General features: G+C 45.5%; 1 protein-coding gene across 1 annotated transcript in view; it reads left to right on the top strand.

The window, feature by feature from the left end:
• LOC143937760 (uncharacterized) overlaps positions 1-15,453 on the top strand; it is a 50,381-nt gene that overhangs the window by 17,966 nt on the left and 16,962 nt on the right. Inside the window, exons 2-6 of the mRNA XM_077460833.1 lie at positions 327-379; positions 460-537; positions 756-847; positions 7,698-7,811; positions 14,928-14,982. Of these exons, the coding sequence (XP_077316959.1) occupies positions 327-379; positions 460-537; positions 756-847; positions 7,698-7,811; positions 14,928-14,982 (392 nt within the window). The remainder of the gene's footprint in view (positions 1-326; positions 380-459; positions 538-755; positions 848-7,697; positions 7,812-14,927; positions 14,983-15,453) is intronic.

The following is a 15,453-nucleotide window of genomic DNA, read 5'->3' as shown; positions in this document are numbered from 1 at the left end:
ACCTTTAATAATAAACACCTTCATTTACAAATTGCATTTTGTGTTTACTTGTGTTGTCCTTGACTATTGTTTAAATTGGTTTGATGTTCCGAAACACTTAAGTGTGACAAACATGCAAAGGAACAGGAAATGAGGAAGGGGGCAAACACTTTTTCACACCACTGTATGTATAATTCATGCTTGTTAATTAGCTTACATTAGAAATGTAGTCACAATCCTTTGTTGCCATTGAAAACTATTTCTAGAGTGTATAAGAATGATGTCATTATATGGAACTGTCATTTAAGTCTCTTTTCATATTATTTACTGTAGATTTTTATTTTAAGGTGATAAACAGCAACTTAACAATGATGAACCTCCTGCAATATCAGAAAACAAAGTGAGTTGTAGGTCACTTTCCATAGCGTAGACCTTACAGCAGATAATGCATATTGTAACACGGACCCTCTTGTCTTCCAGGAGGATGTAATGGTGTTTGAGGGTCTTTGTGAACCAATGCTGTCAGCTATGTGTCTTTTACAGACCAGTGTATCAGAGGTGAGTAAAAAAGACTTGGGCCCTGTGCAGAAAATGAAGTTGCTTCAATTGTGTTGTCAATAGTAATCATCCACTGCCCTTTTTTATGGCAAAGCAGTAAATGAAGTAGTCATGTTTCTTTGCTCGTCAGACATCATTGCCCTACTTTTTAAATATGAAGACAGATGAATTGCATGTTTGAGATTCTTTGCTGCATAAATTATTTTTGTTATCACCAGGTCCTAGATGTAAAAGATGAGTTAATCAAACACAATGTGCCAAGCTGTGTCCAAGCCCAGATGTCGCTGTCCACATCAAGGCTATTTAGAAGGTAACAGAGTGGAATAACAACAAGCATAAAAGCCCATGCAGGTACTGTGGGGTCTGGGGTAGGAAGGAGGCCCCATTAGGGAGGCTGTTAAACTGTGAATTTCTCAGTATAGAAAGGCTGAAGCCAAACCTCAGAATCATTACAAGTTACAGATCCCCCCCCCCCCCCCCCCCCCCAGTGTAAAAGAAGCATTTACTCCTGTATGTCTAAGGCAATGACAAATTCCAGAGATTCTCCTCTGCTAAAACCTTAAAGGACAGCTAGAGTTTAAATACATTTTATTAGGGTTATAGTTTTAAGGCCAGTTTACACCAACGCGGTGTAGCAAAGGCGCATTCTGTGCTTGTTTCTGTACCATGTTCAAAAGGCACTATCTTTGTGATCTGCTGCAGGTGCCAATACATTAACGCCACCCCAAACTCAGATTGGAAACGCAGTGCGATATGATTTGGTGTGTTGCATGCTTTTCAAAAGTAGTACATGTACTACCTTGTGTGCCTTCCAGTGCGATTGGGCTGCCAAATTGCACTGCAGGGGAATGCACTTTACCGATTCTTCTCTTCTGGCAGCGTTTGGTGCCGCGTCACCAGGTTTTCCAGTGATATTGCTAGGCTGCTGGCCATTCCAGGTTCAGCCGACACGCCTCCTGATGATGCGCTAATAGGCCTGCCCCCTCCTCCTTTCCTCAATGAAAGGCTATGCCTCTTGGGATATGTAACGTACATATCCCAAGAGGCAAAGTGAACAGTGTGCTCTTAATTCATCAAATTACGTGCATGGGGGGTCAGGGCGGATATTCTATTTAACAGAAAAAGGTAAAGGTATCTTACATATGCATGCGCAAATTCGGAATTACAGAACTGCCTCTCTGGAAGAGATGATATGGATATTCCAGGATTCTGCGAGTGGCTGAGGATACATCACTTTTACCTAAGCAAGTAGGAGAACAGGAAGCAAATATAAGGCATTTACAATAAAAAACTGAAATTCAATATAATTTTGTAAGACTAAATGTGATAAAGTTAAAGTAATAATAAAAACTCTGATTAAGTCAAATAAATATATCGAGCATCAAACATGCCTGAAATTGTAAATATTCAATGCTTTAAAAACCTGTACAGTTCATTATTTTAGAGAGAAACTGAAATAATGGCTCTAAAATTATTATTTTAATTCTGGTATCTCAGCACTCACATGTGGTGATTCCGATTTATGTATAACATTTATGTATATACATGATTTATATCTACATGGATGTTTTTTATTTTTTTTATTTACCTATTGTTATAATAATTTAGCGTTTTTATGGATCTTTATTAGTATCACAAGTGGGCTGACAGTACGTAAATTACATGTGCTGTTCATGTCTAAATAGACCCTTGATGCCTTCTTTGCCTTTAGTCAATGTAAACCGAGAACAGAGAGTACGTGATCTGTTCCTCACCTGACATCTGCCTCCCGCGTATTGAAGTTCTAAACCTGAAAGCGCTCAGAGCTTAATAGTTTTGGTTCATTTAAGGTAGCGAAGGCCAGTTCTCTGGTTTTCCTAAGCTCTTTATCCTTTGGTAACTTGTAGTGGTCTTGGTCTCATGGAGGATCTAGAAGATCTACAGTGCCTTGAAAAAGTATTCATATCCCTTAAACTTTTCCACATTTTGTCATGTTACAACCAATTCAAATGTACTTTATTGGGTTTTTCTGTGATAGACCAACATAAAGTGGCACATAATCGTGAAGTGAAAGGAATATGGTAAATGGTTTTAATTTTTTTTACAAAGAAATATCTGAAAAGTGTGGCGTGCATTTGTATTGCCCCCCCCCCCCCCCCCCCCAAGTCAATACGTCGTAGAACCACTTTTCGCTGCAAATACAGCTGCCAGTCTCTTTGGGAATGTCTCTACCAGCTTTACACATAGAGAGAAATGTTTGCCCATTCTTCTTTGCAAAATAGCTCAAGCTCAAGTCTTTTGCAGAGTCTAACAGGTTGTCCTGTATTTGGCTCCATCCATCTTCTTATCAATTCTGACCAGCAAAGCAGAAAAGCATTCCCACAACATGATGCTGCCACCATCATGTTTCACGGTGGGGATAGTGTGTTCAGGGCGTTTTTGCTTTTAGGCGAAAAAGTTCAGTTTTGGTCTTATCTGTCCAGAGCACCTTCTTCCACATGTTTACTGTGTCCCCCACATGGTTTCTTGTATACTGCAAACAGGACTACTTACAGCTTTCTTTCAAAAATGGCTTTCTTCTTGCCTCTATTCCATAATGGCCAGATTTGTGAAGTGCACGATGAGTAGTTGTCCTCTGGACAGATTCTCCCACCTGAGTTACCATGGGCCTCTTGGCTGCTTCTATGATTAATGATCTCCTTGCTCGGCCTGTCAGTTTAGGTGGACGGCCATGTCTTGGTAGGTTTTCAGTTGTGCCATACTCTTACCATTTTTAGATGATAGATTGAACAGTGCTCCGTGAGATGTTCAAAACTTGGGATATTTTTTCTATAGCCTAACCCTGCTTTAAACTTCTCCACAACTTTATCCTTGGCCTGCCTGGTGTGTTCCTTGGCATTCATGATACTGTTTGTTCACTAAGGTTCACTAACAAACTTCTGAGGGCTTTACAGAACAGCTGTAATTATACTGAGATTAAATTGCACACAGGTGGACTCGATTTACTAATTAGGTCAATGACTCCTTTCCCTGTGTTTGTAGGTGGGGAACCATTTTGAAATGAATGGGTTGTCTTACACACTGCTGCAGAGATGTGAACCAAGGGCATGTTCACACATAAGATTTGGGAGTGGTAAAACCATGCTGTTGAGCCATGTTTTTACAACCTCCAACTGCTCCCCCTTTAGCTGCAGAGGCAGCTGCTGGGGTCATACACATGCTGTGGCCACAGCTGGAAGTATACCCCCAGGTGAATAAGGCCATACTGCCACTGCCCTGCAGCAACATGCATTGCTCAAAGTTGTGGCACTGTAATGCTACATTTACGTAGTTGAAACAGACATTGAGGAGAAGATATATTGCTTCTTGACCACCTGTCAAATGCCTCTGAAAAGCAATTGTATCATGGATCGTGTTTCAAAGGAGCAGCAGTCTTTGCCACCATTATGAACAAATCCTAAAAAAGCTGTTCTGATCGTAGAGGTTTAGGTGTCAAATAACATACATTCAACCCCAATTCCAAAAAAGTTGCGACGCTGTTGAAAATCGACATAAAAAAGAAACAGAATACAATGATTTGCAAATCTCATAAACCCATATTTTATGTATACTAGAAAATAGAAAACATATCAAATGTTTAACCACTTGCTTACTGGGCACTTAAACCCCCCTCAGTCCCAGACCAATTTTCAGCTTTCAGCGCTGATGCACTTTGAATGACAATTGCGCGGGCATACAACACTGTACCCAAATGAAATTTTTATCATTTTTTTCCCACAAATAGAGCTTTCTTTTGGTGGTATTTAGTTACAGCTCGGAGTTTTATTTTTTGCTAAACAAACAAAAAAAGATGCAAAAAAAAAAAAATCATGTTTTAATAGTTTGTTATAAAATTTTGCAAACGGGTCATTTTTCTCCTTCATTGAAGTGCGCTGATTAGGCGGCACTGATAGGCTGCATTGGTGGGCACTGATGGGCTGCATTGGTGGGCACTGATGGGCTGCATTGGTGGGCACTGATAGGCTGCACTGGTGGGCACTGATAGGCATAGTTAAGGCGGCACTAATAGGCACAGATAAGGCGGCACCGATGGGCACAGATAAGGCGGCACTGATGGGCAAAGATGGGCACAGATAAGATGGCACGGATGGGTGGCACGGATAAGTGGCACAGATGGGTGGCACGGATTGGCACTGATAGGTACCACAGATAGATGGGACTGATGGGCACTGATAGGTGGCACTGATAGGTGGCTCTGATAGGTGGCACTGCTGGGCACTGATGGGCGGCACTGCTGGGCACTGATGGGCGGCACTGGGGTGCAGCACCTTTGAGGCAGATTTTGGGTGGCACTGTGGGTGGCACTGCTGGGTGGCACTGTGGGTGGCACTGTGGGCACTGCTGGGTGGCACTGTGGGCACTGCTGGGTGGCACTGTGGGCACTATGGGCACTGCTGGGTGGCACTGACAGGGGGGCACTTACTTTATTTCAGGATGGCACTGCGGGTGGCAGGTGGGCACTGGCAGGGGGCAGGTGTCCGCTTAAATTGCTGGCCGTGATCGGGACTGATGTCCCGAACACGGCCGCCGGCGATCGGCTTTTTTTTTTTCTCCTCGCGCTGTCAGCGCGAGGAGGAATACTAGCCGATTACCGGCTCCGTTTTATCACATGATCAGCTGTCGGGATCGACCCCTTACACGGATCGGTGATCAGGCGAGTCTCACGGACTCGCCGATCACAGAGCGCGCCGCGCGCGCCCCTCAGCGCAGGCCGCTCGTATCCGGGATGACGTCAATAGACGTAGTCCCGGAAATGTGGGTCCGCGCTATTGCCGTCATTTTGCAATAGCGCGGTACCCAAGTGGTTAAACTCAGAAAATGTAATATTTTTTTTAAAAAAAGGTAATTTTGAAATTGATGGCAGCAATATATCTTTAGCTGTTAAAGTAAGTGCTACTAACAAGGAAGAGCTGGAAGAACATTTTGCAACTAATTAGGTTATCTGGAAACAAGTCAATAACCTGACTGGTTATGAAAAGGGCATTTTAGAGAGTCAGGCTACATGTACACTGGGCTTAACCACTTTCAGACCGGACCGTTTTGCTGGCTTAAGACCAGACCACTTTTTGTGATTCGGCACTGCGTCGCTTTAACTGTGGTCAAAACAAATCAAAATTTGACATTCTTTTTGGCAATCATGGACACTGTGGACTAAAGTGAGAGGAATCTTCTGACATATCAGTGCCAATTTCAACAGCCTGCATTTATGATGGTATGAGGGTGCATTAATACTCCTGCAATGGGCAGCTTGCATATCAGGAAAGGAACCATCAATGCAGAAAGATGTACCCAGGTTTTAGAGCAGTGTACTGTATGCTCCCATCCAATGTATTTTTCAGGGAAGATCTTCAGCAGGACAATGCTAAACCACATACTGCATCTATGAAAGCAGCATGGCTTTGTTGGAGAAGAGTCTGGGTGCTTTACTGGCCTGCCTGCAGTCAAGTACTTTCAACAATTGAAATTATTTGGCACACCCTGAAACCAAAAATATGACAAGACCCAGGACTGTTGAGCAGTCGGAATCCTATATCGGGCAAGAATGGGACAACATTCCTCTCCCAAAACTCCAGCAACTGGTCTCCATTCCCAGGTGTCTACAGAGTGTTGTTAAAGTGGTTGTATACCCACATTTTTAACTTTTACCTACAGGAAAGCCTATAATAAGGCTTACCTGTAGGTAAAAAAAATATCTCCTAAACCTGTACGGTTTAGGAGATATTCCCCTCGGTATGCGCCGCTGACTGCAGAGGCGCATGCGCACAAGGGGTTTCTCGCCGTCAAAATCCGGCAGCAGCCGAGCGGCCGGACTGAAATCTCCCGCGCGCATGCGCGGGAGTGACGATATCGCGGCTCCGGCCACTCACAGCGCCGGAGCCGCGATACCCGGAAGAAACGCCGAGGGAGCATGTCAGCTCCCTCGGCGTGGATCGGGCCAGATGTCGGGGCCTCGTTCTAAGGTAAGTATTTCATAATGAGCTAGTATGCGGTGCATACTAGCTCATTATGCCTTTTGCTTTGCAGGTTTAAAAAAAAATAAAAAATGTGCGGGTTTACTACCGCTTTAAAAGAAGAGGGGATGCTACACCGTGGTAAACATGGCCCTGTCCCAAACTTTCTGATGAGTGTCGCTGCCATCAATTTCAAAAGTACCTTTTTTTTTCTTTTTCTTAAATGGTACATACAATCTAAGAAAAACAGACTGTGATGGATGAACTGATGAGAAGAGTAGAAGATTTGGTTGTTTGCTGGAGGCAGGATAGGCTTCCCTGAAGAGATACGTTTTCAGGGATCGCCTAAAAGTGGACAGAGTAAGAGATAGCCGGACAGGTTAGGTTGGGAGTTCCAGAAGATGGGAGAGGCTCTGTAGAAGTCCTGGAGTCGATTCAAGGGAGCTAGAGAGCAGCATGTCTTGGGAGGAGCAGAGAGGACAGTTTGGGTAATATTTAGAGATAAGATTGGTGATGTAGCTCGGGGCAGAATTGTGAATGGCTTTTTACGTTGTTAGTGTTTTGAATTTTATTTGTTGGGCAATGGGAAGCCAGTGGAAGGATTGGCAGAGAAGAGTGGGGGACACTGAACGTTTAATAAGTTGGATGAGTCTGGCATCAGCCTTCATGATAGACTGAAGAGGGGATGGCTTGTAGAGAGGTAGGCCAATGAGGAGGGAGTTACAATAGTCAAGGCGAGAGATAACAAGGGAATGAATACGTTGCTTAGTGTTGTCAACAGTTAGAAAGGAGATGGAGATGTTTCAGAGGTGAAGTCTGGACAATTTGGATAGTGAATGGATTTAGGGCTGGGACAACAGGTCAGAGTCTATGGTTACACCTAGACTTTACACCCATGTTATCCGATTCTGCAAATCGTGCTGCATTTAGCAAACCGATTGCGGGGTGTCGTTTACATACACTCAGCAATCAGTTCACATGAACAGGTTTGCGACTTAGATGTGGTGTGGATTTTCTGTGAATTTGCACCGCATCTAGTGTTCACTGAGCCTCATAATTATTGCTTATCACAATGTCCCTTTCTTTAAAAAAAAAGAAATCTCCCATAATGCATACTAATTCTTACATACCTAGTTTTGTGGTACCAAAATGCTCCATTATTTTTTTAAGCTTGACAGATCTGTACGTCCCCAGCACAGAACTTGTCCGCCTGGTCCGTGTGTTTGGTCCACAGTGGGAACAGAAACAATTGATCCTCAAGCAACTACAAGAAGAACATGAAAGGTGAGCAGATTGGGGGCTACAGAGGTTTGGATAATTTGAATTAGCAAAGTATCAACAGGGAGTATTACTGATGATCATGTAGATTTGTAATGTCTGTAAGTACTTTTGTACCAGTTCTGTACATGCAGGCTATGAGTGTGATGTAAGATGAATGTGTCATTATGTATCCACGGTGTGTATTATTATTCAGAAAAAATTTATGTAGCATAAGTGCATTGACTATGTGAAGTGTAATAATTCTTGGCAACCAATAACATCTCTGATGTCTGTATTTAGATCAGTTTAGTTTAGGCATGCTCAACCTGTGGCCTGCGGGACAAATGTGGCCCGCAACCTCAAACCGATGGCAACTTGCACAGCCCCCGGTCAGGTGCATGTTGCTCTGCTGAATGATTGCTGGTCCTCTATAATCCAAGCAGCTGTCATACACAAGTGACTCTTGCAGCCAGCTTCCCAGATTGTGCCAAAGAGGCCTAAGGCTGCTTTCACACTGATGCTCTGTGGTTTACCCACATTGCAGGTGCAGCACAGTACACCTGAGGCTTTCCTGCGGGTCAGCTGCACTTTGCCATAGACTTCTATTATATACTGCAAGTGTGGTGCAGTTTCTAAAAACACACCAAAATGCCTTTCAGACCCACAGGTAATAATAGAAGCCTATGGCTCAGTGCAGCTAAGCCACAGGTGCACTATGCTGCACCCGCAATGAGGGTGAACCGCAGTGCTTCAGTGTAAATGCAACCTTAGGCCCCTTTCACATGATCAGTCCAATCGGGCCCACCTGTCCTTTTTCAAGCGGACCCTCTATTCATCTCTATGGAGTGGCAGATGTAAACAGACTTGTGTCTGTTTACAACCGCCTACCTCCAATCCGATCCGCTAAAAAAAATCAGAAGGGGATCAGTTTGAAAGCAGGTCAGTAACCACTACACAACAGATATGTCCACTCTTGCAAGGCCACATTGCTGAATACTACATAATCTTTACAATGTGGCACTGAACAGGGCCGCTGATAGAAATCATGGGGCCCCGTACAGCCTACCTGATGGGGCCTCCTTCAGCTCCTCCCTGGCCCCGCCCCTGGTCCCTCCTTCAGCCCCACCCCTGACCCCACCCATTGCCCCTTCCCAGACCCCGCCTTGAAACATACCTCTTTAATATCTATATGTAATACAAACCATTAATGAATAAATAAAATGGTATTTTTGCTGATCCACAACAAGTGGCGGAGGAGTTTGCGAGCTTTTATCGCACGCTCTACACCACCCGGGTCACTCATACCCCCCAGGACACCAGAGACTACTTAGCGAGAATTACGTTTCCCAAACTGACAGATGCCCAACGCGAGCTCTTGGAGGCCCCCATTACTGAGGAGGATATTTCCGGGGCTATCTCCTCTCTGGCCACCTCTAAAGCACCTGGACTGGACGGTTTACCGCTTGAATTTTATGCCACCTACTCTGAAATTTTGACCCTAAACTTCACAATCTATATGAATCGATATTTGACACGGGAATCCTACCCCCCTCTATGAGAGAAGCTCAAATAGTAGTAATTCCCAAGCCCGGGAAGGACCCACACTATCCGGAATCATATAGACCCATCTCCCTACTACAGGTCGACATTAAAATATTGGCTAAGATTCTTGCCTCCCGCCTTAACCAGGTCATCCTTTCACTGATCCACCCAGACCAGACTGGCTTTATGCCAGGAAAAAACACTGCCATGAATATCCGCCGTTTACTCATGAATATTCAGGGATCCCATGATGAAGTCGGCTCGCGGGTCGTGGTGGCTCTAGATGCTGCCAAGGCCTTCGACTCCGTGGAGTGGAACTACCTGTGGGAGTGCCTTTCGGGATTTGGACTTGGCCCCAATTTTATTCGATGGGTCCAGCTCCTGTATCAATCCCCTAAGGCCAAGGTGTTAGTAAATGGCTGGCTCTCTGACCAGTTCCCGCTGGAGAGAGGGACCAGACAAGGCTGCCCCCTCTCTCCCATGCTATATGCTTTGGCTGTGGAACCACTTGCTATTATGGTTCGTGCAGACACCAGAATCCGTGGCCTTAAGATAGGGAGTCTGGAGGAAAAGATCGGGATGTACGCTGACGATACACTCCTCTACTTAGCCGATTCGGGTCCCTCCCTTCTTGCAGCCCTTCACACCATTGACAGTATTGGTAGTCACTCGGGTCTGAGTATTAACTGGTCCAAATCGCAGATCCTCCCACTTGATCATTTCCCCCCTGTACCCACTTCCCCTCCTCTGAATCTCCCTAGAGTCTCTGTGATCAAGTATCTAGGAGTGCAGGTCACTAGATCACTGACGGACTACGTGCCTCTAAACATTGAACCCCTGTATACCCTGATCAAGAACAAGACACAAACCTGGGCCAGACTACCTCTAGGTGTTATGGGACGCATCAGTCTGGTCAAAATGATACTTCTACCTAAGATACTTTATTTGGTGTGGCATGCACCCCTATACATACCACAAAAGTTTTTCAAAACAATCGAGTCAATTCTTAATTCATTCGTATGGGGTCACAGCAGACACAAATTGTCTTGGAACATTCTGAAGAATCCAACGACATTGGGAGGGGCTGCTCTTCCAGATTTCCAGGATTACTATCTTGCCTCCCAATTGTCCCACTTTTATCATTTTGACAAGAGCGAGCTACCAAGATACCAGACACTACTTTGCCAACGTCCGGGCGACCCGGCCCATACCCCACTTCAGTCGGTCCTTCGGGCCCCATTGTCAGGACATTCCCCCCATCACAAAGTAGACATGCTCACACATCACCGGAGGATCTGGCGGACGGCCCTGAAAAAAATCGGGACCCCGCAGGTCCATTCCTATACACCTCTCTGGTTTAACACTCATTTGCCCGAACTGTTGTCCGTTCCAGACCCCGCGGTCTGGATACGTTATGGGATCCTATACGTGCACCAAACTATGACTAACGCTGGGCTCAAATCATTTCAAACGTTGAAGGAAGAATTCTCACTCCCTAATCATGTCCTTTTCAGGTACTTACAGCTCCGACATGCTTTACAGACCCAATTCGCCGGCTCCAACCCAACCCTGACAGTCCCTCCTATAGTTGATATCATTAAAGGTGATGAGCCAACCAGGTTGATTTCCGCCCTCTACTCCACCATCCGTCTCCCAGGCACCGTGAAATTGGCATATGCTGCTAAGACCCGATGGGAGGTGGATGAGGAGTGGGATGAAGTCTTGGGGGATGTGAAGAGAGTTTCCCCCAAGCTGTCGGACCGCCTTACGCAGTTGTACATCATTCATAGGACATACTTGACTCCCCAGAGGATAGCACGGTTTAAACCAATGTATAATCCGGGATGCCGCTTATGCGACCACACCCCAGGCACCTTCTATCACCTCATATGGTCCTGTCCGGTTGTCCAAACATACTGGATACAGGTGATTCGCTTTCTCCATGATCAGATGGGCTCTCCTGCTAGCCTTGACCCGAAGATGTGCCTGCTTGGTCTGTTGCCGGAGTTAGACGCTGACAAACCTCTTCGCACCTTTTTACATGAAACGCTGTTCCTGGCGAGAAAAGGGATTGCTCGTGGCTGGATGCAGGCCCTCCCCCCCACTGTCCAGTGCTGGAAGAAGGAGATTAACGATACCCTTCCATATAAGAAATTGATTTATGCACATAGAGGATGTCCACTTAAATATGAGCAGATCTGGGGTAGATGGTTGGAAGATGGGGAGACATGTACCTGATTTGCTGCTATATTGATCCCTTACCCCCCTCCCCCCTCTGCCTCTCCCTTTCTGTGTATCTTCCACCCATTGGGCCTCCTCTTATTATTTCCCCCTCCTCCTCCTTCCCCCCCCTTTTTTTCAGTTACTTTTGTATCAAACTTCTCCCCTTTTTCTTTATTTTTTTCCTTTCTCTCTGCTTACCCCCCCTACCCCGGCTGATACACAATGGCTCTATCATGACTTTGCCAATGTTTAGTGTTTATTTTTCTACAGCACAGCTAATCTAATGTACTCATATAGGCGATACTGTCTTGGCCATGTTGGCCTATGTTACCCTCTGTACCGATGGCATGTTTGCTATGTCTGCTTTTTACCCTGTTTTCTGCTCCTTTCAATAAAGTTTGTTTTTCAATTAAAAATTGTATTTTTGGTATTATTGCAGAGTATTGTCAGGGTAAGTATTGCAGAGTATTGTTGGGGTATTTATTGCAGAGTATTGGCAGGGTAAGTATTGCAGAGTATTGGCAGGGTAAGTATTGCAGAGTATTGTCAGGGTATTTATTGCAGAGTATTGTCAGGGTATTTATTGCAGAGTATTGTCAGGGTATTGGCAGGGTAAGTATTGCAGAGTATTGGCAGGGTATTGGCAGGGTAAGTATTGCCGAGTATTGGCAGGGTGAGTATTGGCAGGGTAAGTATTGGCGAGTATTGGCAGAGTATGTATTGCAGAGTAGTAATAGATGTTAAACTTCAAGCCCCCCCCCCCCCCAAGCAAGCATACACCTCACCTGTGTAATTGTTAGCTCAGCTGCCTTGGCCCCAGCAGAGATCACTTTCTCCCTCTTCCTGAGTGTCCACAATAGCTCGATCGCCCGGCCCCTGCTCTCTCTGCTCCTCTCACTCTGCTACTTCTCACGCGGGGAGAGAGAGAGAGAGGAATATCACTCCGCAACACCATAGGATATGCTGGCCGGGACTTGTGCGGTGTGCGGGGCATGAGGAGCAGGCGCAGAAGACATATTCTTCCACGCCCGAAATACAACAAATAGTCCCTCCCCTCCCTGCAGCCGCATACAGAACAGATTAAGCACATCTGTAAAAAAAAAAAAAAAAACTTTACCGAGCGGCTGGGGGTGCGGACGATGATCGGTGGAGGAGAATCTTTTTTTTTTTTTTTTTTCATTAAAAATTTACTTTGCAGTTCAGGTTGTCCGGGCCCCCCTGCTGGTCAGGCCCGGTACAGCAGGGCCAGTTGTACTGGCCTATCAGCGGCCCTGGCACTGAAGATTAAAGAACTGGGGCTGAAAGAACATCTCTCTCTATTTTGCTTGGTAGTCAATCAACTTCTCCCTTAAAGTGGTTGTTAACCCACTCATACAAATGTACTGCTAGTTCCCTAATGACAGGCTCTCCTGTTTTATAAAAAAAAATGGCTCTTTTATCTGATTTCAGAGCGGTTCCTCGCAATCATGTCACTGGCCGGCTGTTTCCTCTTCCCAGCTGACAGATGTAGCGGGCGGGGCCGACAATCCCCCGCTGACGTCAGCTGGGAGGCGAGGAGGAGAGAGAGCCGCCTGCTCACGTGACCGCGAGGAGCTGATCTGAAATACAGTAAACGAGGCATTTTTTAAATTAAACACAGAGGCAGGAGCGCCTGTCATTAGGAAACCAGCAGGATTATATACATTTGAGGCTGGGTTCACACTGCTGCCGCTACGAGAACCGGATGTGATTCGCACCGCACTGCAGTGCAAATCACATCCGATCTCTGTGCGATGCGAGTTCAGCCATACAGATAGTATGGCTGAATTCGCATCGCACCCGCCCCAAACTCGCACAGGACCCTTTTTTTGGTCCGCAGCAGAATCGGATTGCATGGGTGTTCACACCATGTGATCCGATTCCTGTCCCAGTTTGCAGATCGCACTGCGATATGCGAACTGATCTGGGGGTGTCATTAACGTTTCACTGACACTCCCAGCAGTTCGCATAGGGCAGTGTGAACTGCCGCCGGGAGGTATGCGATGCGGGAACCCGCAGCGGATTCGCGGCGTTCCCGCATCGCTGCAGTGTGAACCCAGCCTTCAACAGTTATTAGAGCACCAGGAGCGGAGGGGGTGGGCACTGATACAGGGGCAGACAAGCAGGGAGGGGAGGGGAGGGGGGAGGCACATCAACCACGGTGTTGGGGCTCAACAGCCATGCTACACCGTGGTCAGTTTACAAAGGGGAGGGCAGAAACTGGCAGGATCAGCCAGGTGTTACAGGGGATCAAATTACACAGTACAAACACTGATATAGAAAATGCTTTAAAGAGCAGGATTTTTTATTTTTTTTGTTGGGTGGGTAACAAACGCTTTAACATTCTGACCTCAAAACGGGGAAAAGCAGACTGGTTGTCATGTGCATCCCATATATTGTTTTTTAGACTCGCGTGATCATTAAAGTGGTTGTAAACCGTTTTTGGTGACTTTTGCCCATAGGTAAGCCTAGAATAAGACTTACCTATATCTCCTAAAGGTGCACCATTTAGGAGATGTTTCACTTATAGTGTGCTGATGTCGTCATTGGCGCATGTGTTGTGAAGAAACAGACCACTATGCTGTTTCTACCCCCAGCATGTGCTGTGACTGGCCGCTCCCACGCGCATGCACGGGAGTGACGTCACATGACTTCAACCAGTCACAGAGCCGGAGTCCATGGCCCGGAAGGTAGAGGGACGCGGCCTGCTCAGGGGATGGCGTGGGCTTCGTTTTCAGGTAAGTGTCATATAATGTGCTAGTATGTGATGCATACAGGGAGCAAAAGAAAAAGTAAAACCCATCAGGGTTTACTTCCTCTTTAAAGTCAGTTTTTTCCATCTAAATTAGATAAGAAGCAAACTCATATGTATTTTATGTTTTTTAATTGTCCTCTGGCCATGTTGTCTGATACCCCTTGACTGTGCTGGTGGGATCTATGGAATCATGTATGAGTCTCTATTACATGCACATGCCTGTTCTGTACTCTGAGTCTATGTGCAGCCGCTCAGAATGTCAAACACACAGCGAGGACGAGAGACTCGCAGAGGAAAAGCCACAGAAGCCTTCCTTCCCCCTCCACAGTGTAAGCCCCTTTAAGGCTGGATTCACACCTATGCAGTTTTAGTGCTTTTTGCATTTGACAGATTTGCACTACAGTCCATTTAACATGGTTTCCCATGAAACACGTTCTGTAGAGCAAATCTGCAAAATGCAAAAAGCACTAAAAATGCATAGGTGTGAATCCAGCCTAAAAAAACATCATGCAAGCTTTGTCACGTTTATCTGATTTAGGATAAAAAATTACTTTTTTCCCAGTTTATGCCTTATGCTACATTTTTATGTCTATCGTTGACAGGCTTCAGAGGCTCCTCTCTTTGGCTCTTCAACGGATACAGCATTTGGAAACCCAGGTAAGTTGGAAAGCTAAAGACAAGCTTGTAGTTGTAATGACCTATGACTTATAAATGACTGCTAAATTATACAATATAATGCTTTGATTGATCTCTGTATGTTGCCATTTGGGCTTCAGGATTAAATCCTCTAAAAAGTTAATCAAATAGAAAGTCCGGCAAACGCCAGACCCTGCCGGAAAGAAATCTCCCGTGCGCAATCGATATTGCGGCTCCGGACACTCACAGCGCTGGAGCCGCGATACCCAGAAGAAACACCAAAGGAACATGTCTGCTCCCTTGGCGTGGATCGGGCCAGATGTTGGGACCTCGTTCTAAGGTAAGTATTTCATAATGAGCTAGTATGCAGTGCATACTAGCTCATTATGTCTTTTCCTTTGCAAGTGAGTAAAAAAAAAAAACTTCAGTGGGTATACAACCGCTTTAATAAGAAAATAAATCAGAATGGAGCAGCATGTAAATCGGTTCTTT

Source organism: Lithobates pipiens, unplaced genomic scaffold (assembly GCF_037356315.1).
Source record: "Lithobates pipiens isolate NorthernLeopardFrog02 unplaced genomic scaffold, aLitPip1_a1.2 Scaffold_10, whole genome shotgun sequence".
Classification (NCBI taxonomy): domain Eukaryota; kingdom Metazoa; phylum Chordata; class Amphibia; order Anura; family Ranidae; genus Lithobates; species Lithobates pipiens.
This window is presented reverse-complemented; position numbering and strand designations above follow the sequence as displayed.